Below are 24,584 nucleotides of genomic sequence, written 5' to 3' on the forward strand. Positions count from 1 at the left end.
CCCAAGCCAGCAAAGCAGTGTGGGATACCAACAGGAGGAACTGGCAGACGCACCACAGTTTGGGGTGGATAAAGTCATCCCACGTCTCTCAGTAAATCTGCTTTTAAAGTGGATTGAATAATGCATGTTAAAACACCAGATGATAAGCAACAACAACAAAAAACTGACTGGGGAAGCAAGACCCTTTAACACGAAATAACGCAAGTTAACCTGCAACAAGTTCCAAGTGTAGACAAGCCCTTAGTTTCACCATCTAAACTGCAGATACTGAGGCAGAGAGGTGAAGTGATTTGTACAATAATGCTACATAAGCAAGTCAATGGCAGAACCACGATTAGAATTTAAGAATTCTTAACACCATCCTTGTGCTTTTCCTTTAAAGGTCTGACAATATACAAAAGAAAATATTTTTAAAGTGTTACAAGAGATAAAGTGCTATTTTAAAGTTCGCCCTCATGAAAATGTACCTCCTTTAAGAAAGCCTGGCTGTTCAGCCCCCTCTGTTACCACAAACTTTACACTAATCTCTAATTTGCATGTTCATCAAGATACTGCGCCCTCAAAGGCTCTTAGTTTGGAATTGACAAGAGGTCTGGTGTTGGGGTGGGGATGAAAAATGCTGACAAATGCAGAATCAGCCAGAGGCCTTTCTATGCAATATTTGTACAATCCAGAGAACATTTAAAAAAAAAACTATATAATTAAAGGTGAGAATTAAAGATATAAACAAACTAAGTTTTACCCTGCACCCAGTGTTGAAAGAAAGGACAATGACTTACAAAGATTATTGGAAAACACTTAAAGTTGTGCAAGAGACAGAAGTTTTCTTCATAAGAATTTTGACAAAGATCATGTGTGTCACTCATTTAGGAATCTATCCCAACTGTTTAAAAAAAACTGTAATGGCAGTTTAAGCGTGTAGGCTTCAAAAAATTAGATTCCTCTATACTGGAGATGCAGGACAGGAACTTACAGAACCAAAATGGAGAGGGCTAGGACACAAATGGAGGAAAGACCTGAACAACATAACAAAACAGTCATTGGACTGAAATCCCCGGGGCAAGAGGCAACAAGCAGACCGAGCACAACATGGAAACACATGACAGAAGCAGAACTGAAAGCCATCAAAATGATAACAGAAGAAGCTAAGAGTGCAGCAAGAGCCTGTCAGAGATGGAAGGCGATGGTGAAGACCCTATGTTCTGCATGGAACAAAGAGGCATAAGTCAGTCAAGTCACTCAGACAGGATATGCAGCAATAGCGCACCAGAAACCCATCCAAATGTTTATTTTCCTCCAAGTGCAAGCATGTAACTATTAATACAAATACACCCATCATCTAAGGTCCCGGTAAGTTGCGCAGCAGCCTATTAAGTGCCGTGCAGACACAAGGGGACCAAGCCCTGGCAGACCTGCCACAGCTGGGAGACAGGTGCTCCTCTCCCGGCCCGAAGCTAGCCTGGCCCCCGACCTGCCACGGTTGGGGGACAGGCGCCCCTCCCCTGGCCCGAACCTAGCCCAGCGCCTGGCCTGCCACGGCAGGGAGAGGTGTCTCCCTCCCTCCCCCCCCGCCCAGGTGCTGCTGCAGGGAGAGAGAGCTGGGGCGGGGGGGGGGGGAAAGAGTCTTCTCTCCCCGCTATAACCCCAGGGCAGCCTGCACCCCAAACCCCACATCCGCAACCCCACCCAAGAGCCCGAACCACCAGCCGGAGCCCTCATTCCCCGCACCCTCTGCCCCAGCCCTGAGCCCCTCATCCCCTGGTCCCAGCACAGAGTCCACACCCTAACCCTCTGCCCCAGCCCTGAGCCCCACATGCCCAGCCCCATCCCAGAGCCTGCACCCCCAGCCGGAGCCCTCACACCCCTGCACTCCAACCCTCTACCCCAGCTCTGACCCCCCCCTCCCACACTCCGAACCCCTCGGCCCCACACCCACCACATGAATTTTGTTATGTGCACCAATATGGAGGTGATGTGTCACACATCACCTCCTTATTGGTGCAGATAACAAAATTCATTCCGCACACGCGTGGGAAAAATTAGAGGGAACACTGCCCATCATCTATTTGCTAGATTCCAAAGGATCAAGGTATTCAGAGACCACAATACTGCATCTACACCATTCTTAGAGGGATAATGTATTTTGAACATCATTTCTCCTTCCCACTCATTCTCCTCATGTTATGTGCTCAAGAATTGGTTTGGGGTTCATATTGTGACCTGCATTCATAATTTGACCTGTAATTGGCATATAGGATTTATCAGACCCTTAATTGATCATTTCTAGTATTCTCCCGCCAGCAGTAGCCAATAACTGCTGTTTTAGAGGAAGGTGAAAAATATAACGCATGTACCCAATTACACAATGCTGTACACGCAGGCAGTGGAGAGAAAATTCCTTCCTGATCCTTGTGGCCATTAGCTTACACCTCAACCCTTACCAATGTACAACAAGACATTTAAATGCGTGACATATGACCTAAGCGTGGAACACCTGGAGTAACGATCAAATTTCTTTTTAACTTATTCTCACTGTGTGGATCAAATGAACAGATCTGCACTCTCTTACAGGAGAGGAGGTTAAGGAGAGGTTCCCTACTCAAGGGTTTGCAGAGATGTTCCCTGCCCAGGCTTCTCATAAGACATGAGGGGAGATCCCTGACCAGGCTGCCCCCAAATTCAGTAAATGCAGGCCAGACTCACCTTAGCCGGACTGCGTTGGTACTGTCATGCTACCACCACCCGACCAAAGACGCAGAAGGTCCTCAGCTCTCCTCCTCCAGCAGCTGTAGCCCCCGCCCCTTCTCCTCGCTACACTTTCCCTCCAAAAGGGGAGAGGAGTCTCGGAAGGATCGATGGTTAGGGGAAAGGGAAGGGAGAAAAATGGGGCCCCCATTACAGTTTTCACAGGAAGAGAGAGAGAAGTTGAGTCTCCTAACCCTATGAAGAACACAGCAGCCTAAGGCCTCTTCTTCTTCCTCTGTCTGTGAAAACCATATAGGCCCCAGCTGTTTCCCTTGCCCTGGGATCACAATGGGCTCCCGTCCTCAGAGGCCATGCTCTACTGCTTTAAAAGGGAAGGGAAAGCAGAGAGAGAAGCAGGGGACTTAACTGCCAAAGATGGGTCACCTTCTCTTCCCAGCCCTGCTGGCTCCGGAGGTCTGTGGAGTATCACCTAAACTGGCAGTACAGCAGCATAGGAGGCCAAATGTGCAACAAAATGTGGATCTCAAGAACTCTGGTTGGCATGATATTTGATAACTCCTTTATATTCCAAGCTAATAAAAGGTATTTTTAATTGCTCAAAAAAAGTTAGTCTTTACCATCCTGCTACAGTATTTGACTATAAGCCCCTGTTGAAGTGAATTCCCCAGGATGATTATAGTACTCTGACTATTCTGTTCTTTTTTTAAACCCAGGATTATAACCTGACGCTTTAGGGCAGCGTTTCTCAACGACCAACCCACGGACCCGCGCTGGTCCCCGAGATCTCCCTGACACAGTTTAGGAAGGCAGAAAGCCAGTCCCTGGTATCAAAAAGGTTGAGAAACACTGCTTTAGGGCATAGTATTCATTGGTGATAGCTGACGTTTATCCTGAATCCTGCTCTACCACTGCTTCCACTACATTTCTTTCCAGTCAGCATTGAAAACAAGACTGCAAATGGCTTGCAGAGGTGCTTTGTCACAGAAGTTCTGTTTTTTGTACTAGATGTATCATCAAGATACTAAGCATTCATCTAATCATTAAAAGATACCATGGCACTTTTTGCAAATGTAATGGTGTTAATTCCAGCATTTTTGCCAAATTCTAATCTATGTATTTACATTCCGTCTCCCTAATTTCCCACATCATTTCAGATGGATAAAATAGTCCCTCCAATTCCAGTTCTGAAGTGTTGTGCAATGTTACTGTGCACTACTGAACTTCTGCATTCCACCTCAGAGGAAGCGGCATCAATTCCTGTATATCGTGCAGTGGCAGGCAACCTATGGCACGTGTGCCGAAGGCGGCACGCGAGCTGATTTTCAGTGGCACTCACACTGCCCGGGTCCTGGCCACCGGTTCGGGAGGCTCTGCATTTTAATTTAATTTTAAATGAAGCTTCTTAAACATTTTAAAAACCTTATTTACTTTACATACAACAATAGTTTAGTTATATATTATAGACTTATAGAAAGAGACCTTCTAAAAACGTTAAAATGTATTACTAGCACACGAAAGCTTAAATCAGAGTGAATAAATGAAGACTCAGCACACCACTTCTGAAAGGTTGCCAACCCCTGATATAGTGTATAATATACTGTAAGCAAGCAAGGTGGAATTTTCAAGGCACCTAACCCCCACTGAAAGTAAATGAGACTTGTGTCCTAAATCAATTGTCTCTCTAATATCCTGGGGCCAACTCGGCTATAACACTGCAAACCTACCAATTAGGTGCTTTTGAAAATTCCACCCACAGTCAGTAAATGACTTTTGTAACCCTTTTTGAAGCAGAGATACTAAATTACTATGCATAATAGAAACCTTAGCATTTGTCTCACTGATTCAGACACTGCAGTCTGCACATAACAGGTTCCCAGGGTCTTCAAAGACCCTGAAGTAGGACATTCATTTTCTAAATACACTTCTACTGCTATCATTTTCCAGTTTCCAACAGTTCTAAACACTTCACAGGGAAAATATAAAACAATTTTTTATAAATACAAATCTATCCAAGTTTTACAGGAAAACAAAGACCATTTAATGCTTTAGTTCCTCATTTTCTAAAATCTTTGCGACTGGAGACTACAGTAGGAAGATTTTTGTTTAAAGGCATTACACTGTATTATGTATGTAGAAGTCTCTCCATTCCCTATCATTTTGTTCCTGTAAGTGTAGCTGTTTTGTTACAGGCCAATGAACACAGGTGAGTTTTGGCTGTGATTTGTTAACTCAGGGAACACAGCCTTGAAATCTTGATTAGCAATCACTTACCACACATGCCTCCTATCAGCCCAAAGCTATGTGGCAACAGAGAATTGAGATAAAGCAGCAAAGAGCAACACCACACAAAACTTGCCTCTTACCTCCCCCAATCTGAAAACACTCAAAACTTATTTTTGGTATTACATTTTTCAAGTTTCAGCATGCTGATGTTTGTTAAGGAGGGTCTCAGCTTCAATCATTTCATTAGGTGAAAGCTGCCCACCGTGTTTTCAAGTGTAGAGAATGATGGGAAGGAAAATAGTTTTAGACTTCTCTGGTGACTTGCATTCATCCTTGTGAGGCAGGGAAGTATCTTCATTTTGCAGATGGAGAAAAGAATCACCAGAGGTCAAAGGACTTGCCTCAAGACACAGAGCGAATCAGTGGCAGAGCTAGGAATAGAATCCACAACTCCTGATTTCTAGTCTCATGGCCTAACCACTAGATCCCACACTGCCAGTAAGAGCAAGGACAGGTTAACTTAAGTTTTTCGTTTTTCTAATGAAATTCTTTGACACTGCAATTTGAAACAGACTTTGAGGGGAAATGCTACGTCCTGGCAAATGGAATGCAATCACTGGTGATGTAACATCTGCAAAGGCTATTTTATCTAAACTTCAGATCACAAGAGACTTAACATTCAAATACAGTCAAAATGACAAGAGAGAGGTAGTTTGAAGACAGTGCTATATAAATTCAGCCCTCCTCCCAAAGCATTAACTGTTTGAAAAGCAGTCTGCAGACTGGCAAATGAGACACCCAGTAATGAAAGGAACTCATCCGAAGAAGTGGGCTGTAGTCCACGAAAGCTTATGCTCTAATAAATTTGTTAGTCTCTAAGGTGCCACAAGTACTCCTGTTCTTCTTTCATCATATAGATGGAGACATGTGTCATTATCCTTGGCTCACATTCAGGAACAAAGACATGTATGAGTAGCCAAAAAGTACTAGATACCTTCCAAACACATAGTAAGACATGGTCCCTGCCCTAAAGAGGTTACCATCTAAAAGAGTTTTGTCTAAGGTTATTATCTTTAAACATTTAGCAGCCTGTTACACAACAAGATCCTAGGTTTTGCCACATCAGCTCAGATCCGAAATCCATCTAATTCAGTATCTTGTCTCTGACAGTGACTGGTACCGGATACTTCTGAAGAAGGTGAAAGAATCCTGCAGTAGCACACTTGGTATATTCTGCCCACAGTCTCAACCTGATCTATGAGATTAGACCTCTTGGAACGCTGGGTGGTTCCAGACAACTAGAACAAAGCTAATGTTGTGCCAGTACTACTGGAACAACTTACTAGGGGTTGTGGTGGATTCTCCATCACTGGCAATTTTCAACATCAAGACTGGATGTTTTTTCTAAGAGAAAGGTTGTAGTTCAAACACGGAAGTCCTGTGACTAGGGTCCTAACAAATTCATGGCTGTGAAAAACACATCAAGGACCATGAAATCTGGTCTCCCACCGTGAGATCTGGTATTGTGTGTGTTTTTACCCTATACTATACTGATTTCACATGGGAGACCAGAGTTCTCAAATTGGTGTCCTGACCAAACAGGGAGTTACAGGGGGGTCACAAGGTTATTTTAAGGGGGATCGTGGAATTGCTACCCTTACTTCTGTGCTGCTGCCTTCAGAGCTGGGTGACCGGAGAGTGGCGGCTGCTGACTGAGGGCCCAGCTCTGCAGGCAGCAGTGCAGAAGTAAGGGTGGCAATACCATACCAGAGCTGGGCTCCCAGCCAGCAGCCGCTGCTCTTCCGTTGCTCAGCTCTGAAGGCAGCACCGCCGCCAGCAGCAGCGCAGAAGTAAGGGTAGCAGTACCGCAACCCCAGGACAACAACCTTGTGACCCCCACACAACTCCATTTTGAGTCAGGACCCCTCCAATTACAACACCGTGAAATTTCAGATTTAAATAGCTCAAATCATGAAATTTACTATTTTTAAAATTCTAAGACCGTGAAATTGACCAAAATTGATCATGAATTTGGTAGGGCCCTGCTTATGACCCATGACATACAGGAGTTCAGACTAGATGATCACAATGGTCCTTTCTGGCCTTCTAATCTATTAATCTTAGAGAATGGATTAAGCCCTGAAACATGAGGTTTAATATTTCTTCCAAAATTTGTTAGTATTAAAATTTTGGAGATATCCCATCTCCTAGAGCTGGAAGGGACCTTGAAAGGTCATTGAGTCCAGCCCCCTGCCTTCACTAGCAGGACCAAGTACTGATTTTGCCCCAGATCCCTAAGTGGCCCCCTCAAGGATTGAACTCAAAACCCTGGGCTTAACAGGCCAATGCTCAAACAACTGAGCTATCCCTATCCCCCACATGATAACCATATAAGTGTCCAATCCCTTTTTGAAGCTTGTTAAATTCTTGGCATCATCTTCTTGAGACAATCTTCACAGTCTAATTATGCATTATGTGAAAAATGTATAATATTAGTTTTGCATTTTCCACATTCTAATTTCACAGAAGGTCTTGTGTTAAGAGACAGGGAGAAGTTTTTGATGTACCTTCTTTATATCTTATTTGTCTCTGTCGCGGGGTAGGTACACCCCGTTCACAGGATAGCAGGTTGCGTGTGACATGGGGTTATAGCTGAAGTGGCTAGAGTAGATACTACTGTTTTAGCCTATAAAGCAGGGCAATGCGGCCTAGCAGCCGGAATCCTTGGGGCTGCCCTTACTCTCAGGGCAGCGTGGCCTAATGGCCAGAGTCCTTGAGTAGTGCCCACACCCTACGATAGGTGTGAGGCAGTGTACGGGGATCCGGGTCCACCATTCTCAACTGGGTCCCGATCCAGGGCCCTAAGAAACCGGTAGTCTATGGTTTGGCTCAGTTTCCTGTTTTAACAGTTGCATTCCCTGGGTTGCTTCCTACCTTTGTTTCCTGCTCTGTCAGTTCTCCTAGGAGTGTCAGCTTTCTGGCCCACTCTCGTCCCCCAGGGTCAGCGGGGATTCCGCGGTCGACCCCACCAGCTTGGCCTCCATCGTCTGTAGAGCCAGCAACTCCTTGGCAGGAGCCCACAGCATACATCCGCTCTTCTCCTCAGCCAGCCCAAACTGAACTGGGCCACTCCCTTTTAAATCTTGTCTCCAGGCTGAGCATGCCCATCAGGGGTTAGGGGGCATGGCCTCTTCATCTCACAGCATGCGGTTAACCCCGGTGGGATCAGTGCAGGGGAGGTACACCCAGTCACAGTCTCCTTTCTAAAATAAACAATCCCAGTCTTCTCAATCTCTCTTCACACCAGTTTTCTATATCCTTGATTATTCTTGTCACCATTCTCTGAACCCTACCTAATTCTGTGAGAGAGTGTACCTGACGCAACCTTCCAGATGAGAGATCATTGATTAATAAAGACATTATAACGTTCTTCATACCATTCCTTATTCATCTTAACATCTTGTTTGCTTTCTTGACTACAGCTGCATATTGAGCAGAGGTTTTCATTGAGCTGTCTGCAATGACTCCCAGGTCCCTTTCATGCATTGATACCGTTAATGTAGAACTCTGAGGGGTCTGAATAGTTACATGTATTCCTCCAAAGTTCATTACTCTGCACTTATGAACACTGGACTTCGCTTGCCATCCTGTTACCGATTCACCTAGCTTGCTTAGCTCTCTCCAAGTACACCACAGTCCTGTCTGGATTCAACGAGCCTGAACGGATCGCTCTCATTTGCACCTTTTGCTACCTTACTACTCATCCTTCCCAGATCAATAACAAACATAATTAGACAACACTGGACCTAGTATGAAACCATGATACACCCCACTATTAAACTTTTACCATGATTAAATTTGATTATTTAATCCCACTCTGTTTTCTGCCTAATATAATTTAAACAAGAAAAGGATAATAATCTTATATTTACTATATGTAATGCCTTGTACCAAAATGTTTCTGAGTAAATTGAAATATAAACTATTACACATACAAGAAACATCACAACTACCACTGAAACACAGCTACCACTCACATTAAATGTGACCCTGGTTTAATAATGCCAAGCAATAGTATACCACAGCCAACCCAGGAACCAAGCCCTGCAACAAACCCCGGTGCCAACTCTGTCCACATATCTATTCAAGGGACACCATCATAGGACCTAACCACATCAGCCACACCATCAGGGGCTTGTTCACCTGCACATCTACCAATGTGATATATGCCATCATGTGCCAGCAATGCCCCTCTGCCATGTACATTGGCCAAACCGGACAGTCTCTACGCAAAAGAATTAATGGACACAAAGACATCAGGAATCATAACATTCAAAAATCAGTAGGAGAACACTTCAATCTCTCTGGTCACTCAATAATAGACCTAAAAGTGGCAATTCTGCAACAAAAAAACCCTTCAAAAACAGACTCCAACGTGAAGCCGCAGAACTGGAATTAATTTGCAAACTGGACACCATCAGATGAGGCCTAAATAAAGAATGGGAGTGGCTGGGTCATTACAAAATTTAAACCTAATGTACCCAGTACTAATTTCCCCCCTACTGTTACTCACACCTTATTGTCAACTGTCTGAAATGGGCCATTCTCATTACTGCTTCAAAAGTTATTTTTCCTTCCTTGGTATCCTGCTGTTAATTGAATTGTCTCGTTAGACTGACCTCACACTTGGTAAGGCAACTCCCACCCTTTCATGTATTTATACCTGCTCCTGTATTTTCCACTCAATGCATCTGATGAAGTGGGTTCTAACCCATGAAAGCTTATGCCCAAATAAATTTGTTAGTCTGTAAGGTGCCACAAGGACTCCTCCTTGTTTTTTTTTCAGATACCATTGTTACAAACAGTATAAGGGATTAGAGATGGATGTTTAGGAAGAGAAGAATTTTGAGAAGAATAAAATTTGGGAGGATTATTTTAGGTAGGCAGGCCAGATAAATATCCTTTGATGGAATTTGGCCAGAATAATACATATATCCAGCAGCACTATACGGAGCCATTGGTTCAGAAGAGACTCAGAGGGAAGAATAAAAAGAATGAAGAGTACTTGTGGCACTTTAGAATCTAACACATTTATTTGGGCATAAGCTTTCGTGGTCTAGAACCTACTTCATCAGATGCAGGGAAGAATGCCACCTGCTGGATGATGCTGAGATTCAAGCCCTGACCTGGCCTGACCCTGCTTGGCTTGTGAGGTCTGACAGGATCAAAGAACAAGGTGCTATGGCTAATAGCCAGTTAGCTATAACCAGCCCCGCTAGAATCCAGCCTTATAAGAATTTTCTGGGTTGTATTTTTAAATATGCGGGGTTTTTTTTTACTGTAGTGGATTCTCAGAAAGATAATTATGAGTCCAAGTTAAAAGCAGCCCCAATTACTCAAAAAAAAACACCTCAAAGACTTACCAGGATACATTTTACATTTTCAAACCAGATTTTACATTTGTTGTATAGAAATAAATTTACGCCTCAGCTAAGATGTCAGTGGAGAAAATCATGTAATACTATATATGATTCTGAGTTCACAGCCATGTATAAAACAAGAGTTTTAATTGATGGGAAAACATGCTATGCACAGGTGGACAGCCAGTTCAGTTATGGTGCAACTATCACAGTACATGGAGTCCTTTATCCAACTTGCAGAGTTACTTAGAGATTCCCATTTTGAGCAAATACAGAATGTACTTTGATCCCCCGTCTCCTGCCAAAGCTGCAGAAATCAGTGAGCCAAAACCAATAGTCTCAAAAGATATTGTGGCAGAGGTGTAATATGGCCTCCGGTTATATACAGCAGATTTCATTCCGAAGGATCTCAATGCACTTTTAAAGCTACAGGAATAACTTCACTCACTGAATAAAAGTGAGTAGGCCAACAAAGGTCTTCTGGAGTCTAAGGCTATGTCAACTCTAGCATTTTTGTCAGTATAACTTATGTTGCTCATGGGGTGTGACAAAACACCCCCAAGTGACATAAGTTACACCAACAGCAGGGCCGGTGGGGACAGCGCTAGTCAGCAGGAGCCGCTCTCCCACCGATATAGCTACCGCCGCTCATTGGGGCTGGCTTAATTATGTCAATGGGAGAGCTCTCTCCCGTCAACATAGAGCGGCTACACAGGAAACGTTACAGAGGCGAAGCTGCATCAGTACAGCTGTGCCACTGTAAGGTCTCTAGTGTACCTGTGGCCTAAAAAGAAGGACCTGTACCCTCACCACACCCATCGGTGGATTATGGAGCTTTTACCTTGCTCTGATGTTTCAGGCACAGGCCTCTACCTGAGGCAGGATACCAGCTCGAACCCCAGGTGCTAAATGCAGCCTCATCTCAGGTGAAATGTGGCAGCTGTTTAACAGTGTACACTCATGTTATACAAAAGTTTAGAACGGGGGAGGGATAGCTCAGTGGCTTGAACATTGGTTTGCTAAACCCAGGGTTGTGAGTTCAGTCCTTAAGGGGGCCACCTAGGGATCTGGGGCAAAATCAGTACTTGGTCCTGCTAGTGAAGGCAGGGGGCTGGACTTGATGACCTTTCAAGGTCCCTTCCAGTTCTAGCAGATAGGTATATCTCTATATATTATTTAAAAAAAAAAATAGAAATGCCATACTATGATAATGCTTGACATAGCTTCAACTGCAGAGCTGTTTTGCACTTAAAGCAGGGATTTAGCCTCCTTCTTAAGTATAAAGACTAAAGAGTATCATCCCCAAAATTAGAACATTGATTTTGAACTTGGCACGAGACATTTTACAAGTAAAACCATTACACTGAGAAGACTTGTAAAATGTGTCCTTTAAGCTCTGTCAGACTGTTTTGTCCCAAATGATCTTAAGAGTGGAACAACACAGGCTCTTCAAACTTTTCATATTAGTTATACCTCATTGAACTCTGTGCATAAGCTACATTTGACAGAATATAGTTGTAATTTAGCTAAGAAATCCATACATACTAGGCATGGAAATGTACAGAAAAAGCTTTCAAACTACTTTTATTCTACCCTATAGTGACATGATACAACACCACAGAATTATGATTAATGCATTTTAGAGTTTATGGTTCCAGATTTGATAAAGTGGATTTTTTTGAAATATTTATTTTTCACTCCCCTCCCTCCACCCCCCCATTTATGGTGTCACTACAGAGCACAGTTAAAGAATCCAAACCTCCTTAACTGTTTGATTTTCTTTTCAGTTTAACCTTAACTCTAAATTTCTTGATTTGTAGTGGTTGTTTTTTGGATAACTACAATATTTTAAACCCTTAATTTACTAATACATACTCTCAAAATTAATTCCAGTTTCCTGGATACAGTTGAAATTGCAAAGAATGCTCAAGGAGGCAGAGAGTGGTTAAGCAAATTGAAGTCCAGATGGTATAGAGCAATAAAATAAGAGTTACTATAGGAAATTTTTTGGTAAAGACTACAAGCATCCTGGACTATTTTTAATCTGAAAATCAGAATCATCTGCAACAGAGCACGCTCTTGGGAACATTTGTTCAGTACAGACTCAACACTAAGAGCTCAACGTACAGTACTGAATTACACAACACATTCCCTGCAATAATAATTACCTCAATGTTCTTTAGGTCTCCCAGTGCAAGTACTGTCCCATCCTAGCTTTAGCAATGTTATTTATAAGATCTGAAGGAATCACAAACATAAAGTGGCATGGATGCAGGTGTACATGAATAAAATTTTGTTATAAGCTTATTTTCAAGATTTCACATTTCTGACGACAATTCATCATAGGCAGTGAAATAACTCTAGGTGTTTGAGATGCAGAGGTAACCTAAGATCTAAAATAAGCAATGTAGCAAATTTTATATACATGAACTAAAACTATACAAAGGAAACTTACAAAATATCTTCTTGCCTCTATCTGGTCTCCACAGGAAATACACACTACCAAGAACAGTGTACCTTCACCCATGAAATACATAAACTTTTTAAAGCAGCCCACCCACTCTCGCGCTGTCTTCCTCCCCCTATCCCCACTTCTCATATCCACCAAGGTCTATTTTGCTGTGGTATTGATTTAAAAGATTAGACGTCCAAATTGCATACTCAAGTAGTGTGCCACAAGTACTCCTGTTCTTTTTGCGGATACAGACTAACACAGCTGCTACTCTGAAACTTGCTTGTATTCCCAGTGCCATGTCACCCTCACCAATTCCTTCTTGTTTAACACACATCGTGAGGCAGGGACTAACATATCTTCTACTCACTTTACAGCAGCTACTACAACTTTGTTTGTATATAAGGGAACACAGAGGTCCACAGTTTTCTAGAAATAATTCCTCCCCCTCAATGGCACACCGCCGTTCTCACAAAGTTGAAAAATGTATTTACATTATCTCCCAAAGGAAGTGGTAGAAGCCCCATCGCTTGGGTCAGTAAAACCAAACCAAAGACACTGTCGAGTATACACAATAGGGTACAATTTTGCACTAGCCCCCACAGGAAAGGACACAAAGATTTAACAGATCTACAATTTCCATGGTCACAGATAGGCTGCATTTGAAAATATTTAAAAGATTCAAGATAGTCAGCACTCCAAAACAGCAGCCTTCATGCCACTCAGCAAAACAAGATTTTCAATCACCTTGGTAAATATATACCATCAGGAGAAGATCATACATTTTGTGGTCAGTTCTCCATCAGTTGGTCAAGACTGGGTGTCCTGAACAATATGTTTTGAGCTGGACACATATCTGGGTGACAGTCCATGATCTGAGTTACACGGGAGGTCAGAATACAGGATCATAATTATCTCTTCTGGATTTAAACCTAATAATCTGTTGAATTATTGGGGGTTGGCTGGTTATTTCTCTTTTACCTGGGTACATCATACACCCACCACACACAGTAAGAATGGCAGGGTAGGGCTGACATAGGGCAATGGGGTGAGGTACAAGAACATGAAAACATAGAGGCAAAAAGATTCAACTGAACATGGGAAGGGCAGCAGGGAGGGTTCAGATTCTTCTCCTGGGGAGCTCAGAATAAGGGGAGAAATCTGAACGGTGGGTAGGGCAGCGTAGTGAGGAAATTAACAGCACAGAAACGAAGGTGAGGGTACTAACCTGATTAGACCCCTTTCCCGGGTATAAAGGGGGTACACAGGCATGGGGGGGGAGGGGAGGGCAGCCTGCTGGGCCAGGCCCAAAGAAACACCCCCTCTCCCCTCGACCCAGGGAGTTGCATCTCGAGCCCCCACACTTCACACCCCTGAGAGATCAACGCCCCCTCCCAAGGCCTGTCCCCTGGGGCAGATCCCCTCCCCCTCCTCAGACAACTGCCCCCCAAGCCTGCTGCCCCCCCCGGCCTATCCCTGCCCCCCAAGCCTGCTGCCCCCCCCGGCCTATCCCTGCCCCCTCAGTCGCAGCCCCTCCTCCGCCAGCCCGGCCCCCCCGGCCCCTACCTGGGCGGGCTCCACGCTGGCCGGCAGCCCCTCGGGCAGGGCCTGGAAGAGCAGCAGGGCCATGGCGCCGAGGAGCCTCCTCTCCATCCCCCCCACCCCCCGCTCCCCGCCTACCTAACCCTACGGCGGCCCGGCCCGGCCCGGGACAGGACGGGAGCAGAGGGACGCCCCGGCTGCCGCCCCGCCCACCTCGCCTTCCCATTGGGCCGCCCCACGCCCCGCTCTGCCTGTCATTGGCTCATGCCGCTTCCGCTCGTGACTGGGGCTGGGCTAAGCCCGTGAGCCGCCATCTTGAGTGCGGCCCGGGGAGAACTTTTTCCGGTTTGGCTGCCATGGTGGGTGTGGCGGAAGCACATGGAAGGGGGAAGTCGGCGCCTGACATTTAAAGGGCCGGCGGTGGGAGGGAGGTGGATGATAGCTCAGGGCCATCTCCACCGGCACAGCCGTCTGGCCTGTGACACACACACACACACACACACACTCTCTCTCTCTCTCTCTCTCCTTCCCTTCCTCCCCGAGCTTGTCCCCATCACCCTGACCTGTCACCCCCTCTCCCCCCGATTGTGTCCTCATCACCCCCAGCTCCCTGCCTGTGTCCCTGTCACAGCTCTCCCTTCCCTCCCTCCCCAACTGTGTCCCCATCACCCCCAACTGTTACACCCTGACCCTCCCCCCCAACTGTGTCCCCATCACCCCCAACTGTTACACCCTGACCCTCCCCCAACCACATCCCCATCACACCCTGACCCTCCCCGCCGACCACGTCCCTGTCATGCCCCAACCCTCCCTCCTGATCATGTTCCTGTCACTCCCAGACCCTCCCTCCTGACCTTGTCCCCATCACCCCCAACTGTGTCCCTGTCACAGCTTTCCCCTCCCTCCCCGACTATGTCCCCCCATGACCCTCAACTGTGACCCTGTTACACCCTGACCCTCCCCCGACCACATCCCTGTCATGCCCCAATCCTCCTTCCCCTGACCCTGTCACACCCTGGCCCTCCCTCCTCTGTTACCATGTCCCCATCACCCCCAACTGTATTCCCTGTCTGAAACGACTTCATCCTCCTCCCCAGTATGATTGGTACTATCATCACCTGCCTTGGTGGAGAACTGAACTAGACAACCTGACAGGTCTGGTCTGGTCTCTGGCCTCATCTATGACGGTCAAGACAGACCCAGGAAGATGCCTGATGCCCAAACAGCTCCAGTGCAGGTCCCCCTGCTGCTACCACCCCATAGAAGGACAAGGGAGGGTCATGGTGGGGGAACAGGTGGGAAAGCTTCACAGTGCATAGGCCATAAGAGGCGCCATGTGGGGTGAGCCTAGGACCCCAAATTGCCTTAATCCTTTCCCGTCCAGAGCACATTCTGCTTGTGCCCACTAAAGCGGTTGAGGACCCGCAAGCCTGAGAATCCCACCCCAGCAGTCCCCCTCCTGATCAGGGGCAGGGGCAGTAGTGTAGCTAGCGGGGTGCAGGGGAAGCAGCTGCTTCCCCCACCTTTCCAAAAGCGGCCGGAGGAGTGAGGGGGGGCGCAGGTTGGCAGCCCGCAGCGCGGCCAGCAGCCATGGGGGGGGCGGCGGGGCCGGGCGGGAGGGGGGGGGCGCAGGCTGGCAGCCCGCAGCGCAGCCGGCAGCCGCGGCCAGAGGAGCGAGGGGGGGCGCAGGCTGGTGGCCCGCAGCACGGCCTGCAGCACAGCCAGCAGCCATGGGGGGGCGGCAGGCGCGGCCGGAGGAGCGGGGGGGGGGGGCCTCGGGGGGGGGGCGGCGGGGCGGGGGGGGCGGGGGGGGGGGTGCGACTGGAGGAGGAGCCAAGGGGGGGGCGCCTTTTTTATGTTTGCTCCCCCTCCTCTTAGAAGCTGGCTACGCCACTGGGCAGGGGAGGGAGAGAAAGTGGGTGTGGGAAGGGGATCAGCATGTGGCGAGTGGACACATTCCCACTGTTAAGGTGTAAGGTTGCTCCCGCTGTGTTAGCTCTGCCATGTTGCACATGCTGCATCTTCAGTGCCCAAGATTAAATAACCTGTAACGCAGTGACAACGTTAAAGAAAAGAGGAATAGAAAATGTCGCTTGACAGAGCTTAGCTTAGGAAAGGTCTTGGCTTTTTGATGTGCAGTATATCCTACCTGTCTCTTTGCACTAATGGGGGGGGGGGGATTTTTTGCATGTAATTCCCATTTGATTTGATTTTTTCTTTTCAAGATAAAACGCTGTCATGTTTCACAGTTTTGGACATCAGTTCGCTCAGGACTTGTGCTCACAATTGCTCGTATCCTCGTATCTTCGCTTAGCAAAATAAATAAATAAATAAACCCTCTGTCCCTCCCAAGGCAGCAGTGTTTGCTCAGCTTATCGCTAACCCCCTCCCCCAGCAAAACAAACAGCATGTGTTCCTCTTGAGTCAGGTACAGAGTGCCTGTACAGCATGCCAGTACTCACCGTGACAGGATAAGAACATAAGAATGTCCAGACTGGGTCAGACCAAAGGTCCATCTAGCCCAGTATCCTGTCTACCGACAGTGGCCAATGCCAGGTGTCCCAGAGGGGGTGAACCTAACAGGTAATCATAGACTATGAGGGTTGGACAGGACCTCAGGAGGTCATCTAGTCCAACCCCCTGCTCAAAGCAGGACTAATCCCCAGACAGATTTTAGCAGGCCAACGCTCAAACCACTGAGCTATCCCTCCCCAAGTGATTGCTCTTCTGCCATCTGTCTCCACCTTCTGACAAACAGAGGCTAGGGACACCCTTCCTTACCCATCCTGGCTAATAGCCATTAATGGATTTAACCTAGTCTAGTTCTCTTTTAAACCCTGTTATAGTCCTAGCCTTCACAACCTCCTCAGGCAAGGAGTTCCATAGGTTGACTGTGCGCTGTGTGAAGAAGAACTTCCTTTTATTTGTTTTAAACCTGCTGCCCATTAATTTCATTTGATGGCCCCTCGTTCTTATATTATGGCAACAAGTAAATAACTTTTCCTTCTTCACTTTCACTGAAGCAACATTCCTGGAGAAGTGAAAATGGTGGTGGCAGCATTGGCTGGTGCCTGCCTCTGTGTCTTTTGCTTCTGTATTCCAGTTTGCTTTCTTGCCCCTCTGCCTTGGGCCTGCTTTCCACTTCTCTCTGTGAGAAGAATGAAAGTCTGTGGTGGAGGACTCAGGCTCTGGGCATCTGATAGACTTTCTGCACCCAGAGTATGAGATCCCTGAGAGACCCACCTTTTTCTGAACAGTGGTGCCTTAACTGGTCCAATACGAAGTCCATCCATGGTGCTCGTCACTTGCCTGAGGCAACTCCTTAGAGAAGATGGCTGCACTCTCATTGCCAGCTGCTGTCTCTTGCTGCTACTCCATGAGCAGAGCCTTGTGCATCAGCCTTGTTTGTGTGGTCCTCCTTCACAAAGATGTAGCACTGAAGCTACTGGACAGGAAATCCACCTGGAGACATGGCTAAAGGCCAGACAACCTAGAGCTGGCTTGTTTATGATGTTACCAGCTTTGCCTGTTATTTTGGGGGTATGCTCATTTATTAGGGTTACTCTTGGGGGGGAGCAAGTGTTCTGTATTTCTATCAATGTACTGCTTGTGTCACTTGTGTTCTCATACGGAGCTCTACTTCTCCCTGCTGCAAGTTCCCTCCCAATGGAGCTATCCTGCAGGTCCTAGGTTCCCCAGGGCTGGGTTCTTCCAGCCCCAGAATCAGACGAGAACACACACACACGTTAACAGAGCACGGCTGAGAGGACTGGATTACTCAGCACTCCCAAGCTGACCCTTGTATGTCCCTGGACGCAGCAGGCTGGGTCGAGCAGCACTTCCAAGCTGTCACCCTCATATGTTCCAGGTTCAGCAAGTCCCTATCCCCACTTTCATGTTACAATTGTTCTGGTAGTAACCCACTTGATGAGCAAACCTCACGGGATTTTTGGGCACTGCAGGGATCTTTTAGCTTAGGTACGAGGAGCATTGCTGCAGAGTGAATGAGGAAACCAAAAAACACCCGGGTGGAGGGGGGGAAGAAGCAACCAGCTTAATCATGAAAGTTATTTATTGCCAGGTAACAACCACAGGGGGGCCAAACAAACAAAACAGTTATAATAGTAAATCTAACTTAAACTTGATTATAAAAGTCAGGTTTAGAAAACTACAACTGATCACACAAGTCAGGGTCAGAAGGCTATACCGAGAGAGAGAGAGAGAGAGAGAGATGGGTTCCCACCACTCCATGAAACTTGAATCGAGTGGGGGTCCCAGGTGGTGGTGGTAGCTGAGGGTCCGGAGTGCTGGAGACAGGCAGAACCCCCAGCACCATCAGTCAGGAGAAGATAAAGTCCCAATGGAACTGATGAAGAGTTTGGATCCAGGCATCAGACACTTACTTGAGCATGGGTAGGGGTTTTTGTAGAGAAACAATGGATCAAGGGAGAACACTCAGGGCCGGCTCTGGCTTTTTTGCCGCCCCAGGCAAAAAAGCCTCCCCAGGCAAAAAAGCCTCCCGCCGCCCCCCGGCGAGGAGCATGGCAGGGGAGGGCACTGAGCCCAGCCGCGACTCCGCTGTCCCCTGCGGCCGGAGCGCCGGGGGGAGGGCGGCGAGCCCAGCCGCGGCCCCACTCTCCCTGGCCGGCCGGAGCGCGGGGGGAGGGTGCGAGCCCAGCCGGGGCCCCGCTCTCCCCGACCGGCCGGGGCGCCGGGAGGAGGGCGGAGAGCCCGGCCACGGCCCCACTCTCCCTGGCCGGCTGGAGCACCGGGAGGAGGGCGGCGAGCCCAGGCGCGGCCCTGCTCTCCCCGACCGGTCAGGGCGCTGGAAGGAGGGCGGAGAGCCCGGCTGCGGCCCCGCTCTCCCCGGCCGGCCGGAGTGCCGGGGGAGGGCGGAGAGCCCGGCTGCGGCCCCGCTCTCCCCGGCCGGCCGGAGCGCCGGGAGGAGGGTGGAGAGCCCGGCCGTGGCCCCTCTCTCCCCGGGTGAGCACCGCCCCCCTCCAGGTGCCGCCCCAAGCACATGCTTGGAGGGCTCGTGCCTGGAGCCGGCCCTGAGAACACTAGATTTGTTTATGTGTAAAGAAGGGAGAATACCAAAGTTGTTTTGTTCAGGCTAGACATTGCTGATCATTCCTGGCTTTGGATGGTGTTCCTTGGAGGGAGCTCACAACGCAATTAGGGAGCTTCACTATTTTAGATACCATTAAAGGATTTATTACTGGAATTGGTCTGATAAATACTGTGCTGGGTATATGCAGACATGGGTTCATTAACATCTGGAGCAGAGATCCCCCATGATGCAGTGCTTCCCTGCTTTTTTGTTCCCAGAGTTCCTTGCAGTTCTTGCCTTGGAATCTCTGATCTCCATTCTGTATGGTAATACAGATGCCTCCCTGTCTCATCTTTGATGCAAATGAGGCTAGGGGAATTTCCTTAATCCTGTCCTCCTTATCCCAGGGGTTTAGATGTGTCTCCCACTGCCTTTTCATTGCTTTTTGTAAGTCTTTCTTCTGATACAGATTTAGTTCAAGCAGAGGCTGGGGTGGGGGTAGGGGTGTCTTTTGTGAGTCAGACAGGCTGGGTACTGCACCCTGGCTCCCCATGAACACAGAGCTGCTAGGTAACAATGATGGCGCTGTCTATGCTAGTGCCATTAATGATGTGGACATGCGTGGACATTTCTGCTGTTCTATCATGGCAAAGAACCAGTTAGTTCCCCATGGCAATGTTAGACTGGCCCACGCACAGCTGAACACAGCCTATCATTGCCATGTGGAGATGGATAACTCAGTGGTCTGAGCATTGACCTCCTTAAACCCAGGGTTGTGAGTTCAAATGCTTGAGGGGGCCATTTAGGGAACTGGGGTTAAAAAAACCCAACAACTTTCTGGGGATTTGTCCTGCTTTGAGCAGGGGGTTAGACTAGATGACCTCCTGAGGTCCCTTCCAACCCTGAGATTCTATAAACTAGCCCTGAGTCAGCACTGTTTGGGCAAAAGAAAAGCCATCTAGAACACACATGAAAATACTCTTGGGTGAGCACCACCAGGTGGCACTGTTACACATGCCTGTTTTTCTTAGCATGTGAACAAATGGTCAGTCTTGGGAAGACATGCTATGTTTGGTTAGTTTTGGGGTTCTGCAAGGTTTTTGTAAAGGTGGGATGGGGGGCTTTGGTGAGGGAGCTGTGCAAGCAGCAGGGGAATTTAATAGATGCATTTAACTAAGCTTGTCAAGATTCCATTTTTTTTTATTTCAACAGATATCAATGTTTATTTTAAAGCATTTTTAAAGATGTTTATCAATTTAAGTGTTTACAGTTGTGTGAGATTATGGGTTAAGCAGCTTTCTCTATTTTTACTGAAACACATTTTGATCTATGGGATGTGATGATGGGATGAGAGAGAATTATTTAATGACTGGTGACATGGAGATTCAAAAAGTGAAAGCTTTATAACACGCATTATCAACATCACACATCACAATACCCAAAGTCAATATCCTTACGTCAACAAGTCACGTCTGTTTTTACTAGTCCATTTGTAAAAAGCCTGATTCAAAAGTCTGAATCACTGGCTATGGATGCTAAGGTCTCAAGCAGCATTTTTCTTACTGTGCCTCTTTGTGAATTTTTATGATTATTGATGGAAATATTGTTTCTTTGTGTGTGTGTGTGTACAGTGAAATTGATGTTTACTGACATTGACCAATAAAAAAATAATTTTTCCAAGTCTAATTTTACTTACTCGGTTTCATTAAAACAGGCCCTTTACATACACATTCACAACAGTCATTAAAGGGCAGTTTGAGTAACAGGAACAACCACCAATGGCTCCCACACTCACCTGCAAGCACAACGTCCACCATGAGGGACTCACAAGTTACATCGTGCCTGAGTCTAAATCCAGCCATTAGCTGGAAGGCTCCTGTTGTACCAAATCTCTGTGCACTGGATATAATGAGAAGCAGAAGTTAGAACCATTGCTGATTAACGCCCAGGAACAAGCTACTAAGGGAAGTGGTGGATTCTCCAGCTCTTGCTGTCTCAAAATCCAGCCTGGAGGCCTTTCTGGAAGATGTGCTTTAGCCAAACAAATTATTCAGCCCAATGGGGGTGACTGAGTGAATTTCTCTGGCCTGTGTTATACAGCAGGTCAGACTAGGTGATCCTTTCTGGCCTTAACATCTATGAAGCCTGCTTTTCTTCTGCTCCAAAACTGAGAGAATGATCAAGTCATCAGGGTGCTAAGACTGGGACTCAGGAGCTCTGGGTTTAATTCACAGCTCTGCCACAGACTTCCTATGTGACCTTGGGCCAGTCACTTAGTCTCTCTTGTCCCCATGTGAAAAATGGCACTGCTGTCCCTCGCACAGAGGTGCTGTAATGATACAGACTGCCAGGTGCTTAGCTACTGCAGTCATGGTGACCAGGTAAGTACCTCAGATAGAAAAACATTCACAACGTTTAAAGCCATTTTTATTACTGCTAAGGAGCCCCATTTCCCCAGAATTAACATGTGGGATTTCCCCATTTGGGTCCCACATTATCCAGGTGGCACATCTCACACTCAGTCACCATGAGGGGGCTGAGATCCCAGCTGGGGGCCTCTGGGAGCCAAGGTAATACAAAGCACACAGAGTCACCAGCACCTGGTTTGCCACACAGGGGATTTCCAGAGCCTGTAATTTACTTTTGCAAATTGTAACCTAGTCGTGTGCCTGGCCTCAGACCCACACACAGTCTAGGTATTGTTTTTTCCTGTGTCTGTGCTCATGTGACTCTGAGGTTTCTTTTTGCCCTAACAAAGCTGATACAGTCGAAGGTACACTTTGCATTTCCCAGTGCTTGAAGGCCCAGAACACATCACATTAACCCTTCAGAGGCTGCAGGGGACTGGGGGAGCTGACAGCATTTTCTAAGAGGCGGCAGTGGCATGGACAGGGGATCCGGCTATTTAAACAACGTTCTATAATGGGTGGTGGGGGAGGGGGAGAGTTCACTCTGCATGGGCATCCAGGGTGATATTTTGTTGGTGTTTTTCTCACCCACCTGTCTACCTTCTATGGGCCTGCCATTGACAATGACTGAAGAATATCTATTTGGATTAGTTTTTGTTGTGGGTGGAGGGAGGCCGGGGGGGGAATTGTCCATGGGCTGAGTTTGGCTTAGGCATTGGACAACATGCCCACCAGTTGTTATTACAACACCTACTCCAGGCTAGCCCTTAAATTCACACACACACACACACACACACACACACACACACACCCGTAAGCAAGCTAATGGGATGAGCCCAGAAGAGGATTTGTTCATTGTTACATAATACTTTCATTAATGATCTGGAGGATGGTGTGAACTGCACCCTCAGCAAGTTTGCAGATGACACTAGACTGGGAAGAGTGGTAGATACACTGGAGAGTCAGGGCCACCCAGAGGATTCAGGGGGCCTAGGGCAAAGCAATTTCGGGAGCCCCTTCCATTAAAAAAAAGTTGCAATACTATAGTAACATGTATTTGGAAATGTAAAAAATAACCAGTGAAATACATTCAAAAATTAATTTTAATAATTTGAAAATACATGAAATACATTATTTAAAAACATTAAATGATTTAATGGTATGTATACATTTGCAATTACAAAATGCTTCTTATGAAATTGTTTTTTAACAAATTGTTCTGAACATTAATTATACAGCTGCAAATTTTTTCCTCACTTTCATTTTAGCGAACTCATTAATAATAAGAACATAAGAATGGCCGTACTGGGTCAGACCAAAGGTCCATCTAGCCCAGTATCCTGTCTACTGACAGTGGCCAATGCCAGGTGCCCCAGAGGGAGTGGACCTAACAGGCAATGATCAAGTGATCTCTCTCCTGCCATCCATCTCCATCCTCTGACAGACAGAGGCTAGGGACACCATTCCTTGCCCGTCCTGGCTAATAGCCATTAATGGACTTAACCACCATGAATTTATCCAGTTCTCTTTTAAACTCTGTTATAGTCCTAGCCTTCACAACCTCCTCAGGTAAGGAGTTCCACAAGTTGACTGTGCGCTGCGTGAAGAAGAACTTCCTTGTATTTGTTTTAAACCTGCTGCCTATTAATTTAATTTGGTGACCCCTTGTTCTTGTATTATGGGAATAAGTAAATAACTTTTCCTTATCCACTTTCTCCACATCACTCATGATTTTATATACCTCTATCACATCCCCCCTTAGTCTCCTCTTTTCCAAGCTGAAGAGTCCTAGCCTCTTTAATCTCTCCTCATATGGGACCCGTTCCAAACCCCGAATCATTTTAGTTGCCCTTTTCTGAACCTGTTCTAGTCATAATGTCATCAAAACTTGTCTTTGGCCATTTCATATTCTATGCTCAAAGGGAGCAAATGGTTCAGCCTTTCTTCCCCAGTGGCTGAACGCAAACGATTTTTAATCAATGTTAGCTTACTAAATGCACGCTCTCCCGATGCTACCGACACTGGCAACACTGTTAGTAGGCGTAAACAAACACAAATCTGTGGAAACACATTTTCCAATCCTTTTTTGAAGACAGCATTAAGAAGTGTAAGTGCAGAGGGTATATGTCCATCAACTCTTAAGTTAGAATCTTTTACAAAATAAAAAAAGATTCCAAGTTCCTCTTTAAGATCTTCTCTCTGAAGGTCTTTTGGATATGCTGTGGCCAAAGTGTCAAGACAATTTTCTATAGAAGATTCATCCACTTTATCTGGCGGACTCAAAATGGGTGAAAATAAATTTGAGACTTCAGCCATTCTTTCCCCAAGACCTCCTAGCTCTGATAGAAGCAAATCCATCGTCGGGAAGAACTCCTGTACTTTGAACTGAATATCGGGAGAGTCAAACGTATAGTCTGCATCCTCCGTGTCGTCGAAGAATCGCTTGTTCTTCTGGATCCTTGAGTCACTTTTCATTTTTGGGTCAATGCCGAGGCTTGAAGCAACTTGTTTGGCTTCTTCAAAAAAAATTGGCCAAGAATCTTTCATTATTTGAATTTCCTTGACTAAGTTGCTCACGTATTCAGCTCCCTCTTCCATTGTTAATTTGGCACTTTGTAGGACCTTCTTCTTATCATGAAGCACTTTACACCTGTACATTGAACAAGAATTGGCTTCAGTTAATTACAATGATGTGATTGAGGAATTTAAGTCCATAACACCTGGTGAGCGACGTCTCATTCTCTAGGACAGGAAGATGAAGAAACCTTAATCTGGTTTGGTCA

At 46.5% G+C, this 24,584-nt stretch overlaps 1 protein-coding gene across 1 annotated transcript in view; it reads right to left on the bottom strand.

Annotated features, from left to right (window-relative positions):
• The window catches only part of WBP1L (WW domain binding protein 1 like), a 79,117-nt gene extending 64,600 nt beyond the window's left edge, over positions 1-14,517 (bottom strand). The window contains exon 1 of the mRNA XM_034775401.1: positions 14,368-14,517. Within this exon, the coding sequence (XP_034631292.1) occupies positions 14,368-14,454 (87 nt within the window). The 5' untranslated portion in view covers positions 14,455-14,517. The remainder of the gene's footprint in view (positions 1-14,367) is intronic.
• Positions 14,518-24,584: the final 10,067 nt, after the last annotated feature.

The sequence above is a fragment of the Trachemys scripta genome, chromosome 7, assembly GCF_013100865.1.
Source record: "Trachemys scripta elegans isolate TJP31775 chromosome 7, CAS_Tse_1.0, whole genome shotgun sequence".
Classification (NCBI taxonomy): Eukaryota; Metazoa; Chordata; order Testudines; family Emydidae; genus Trachemys; species Trachemys scripta.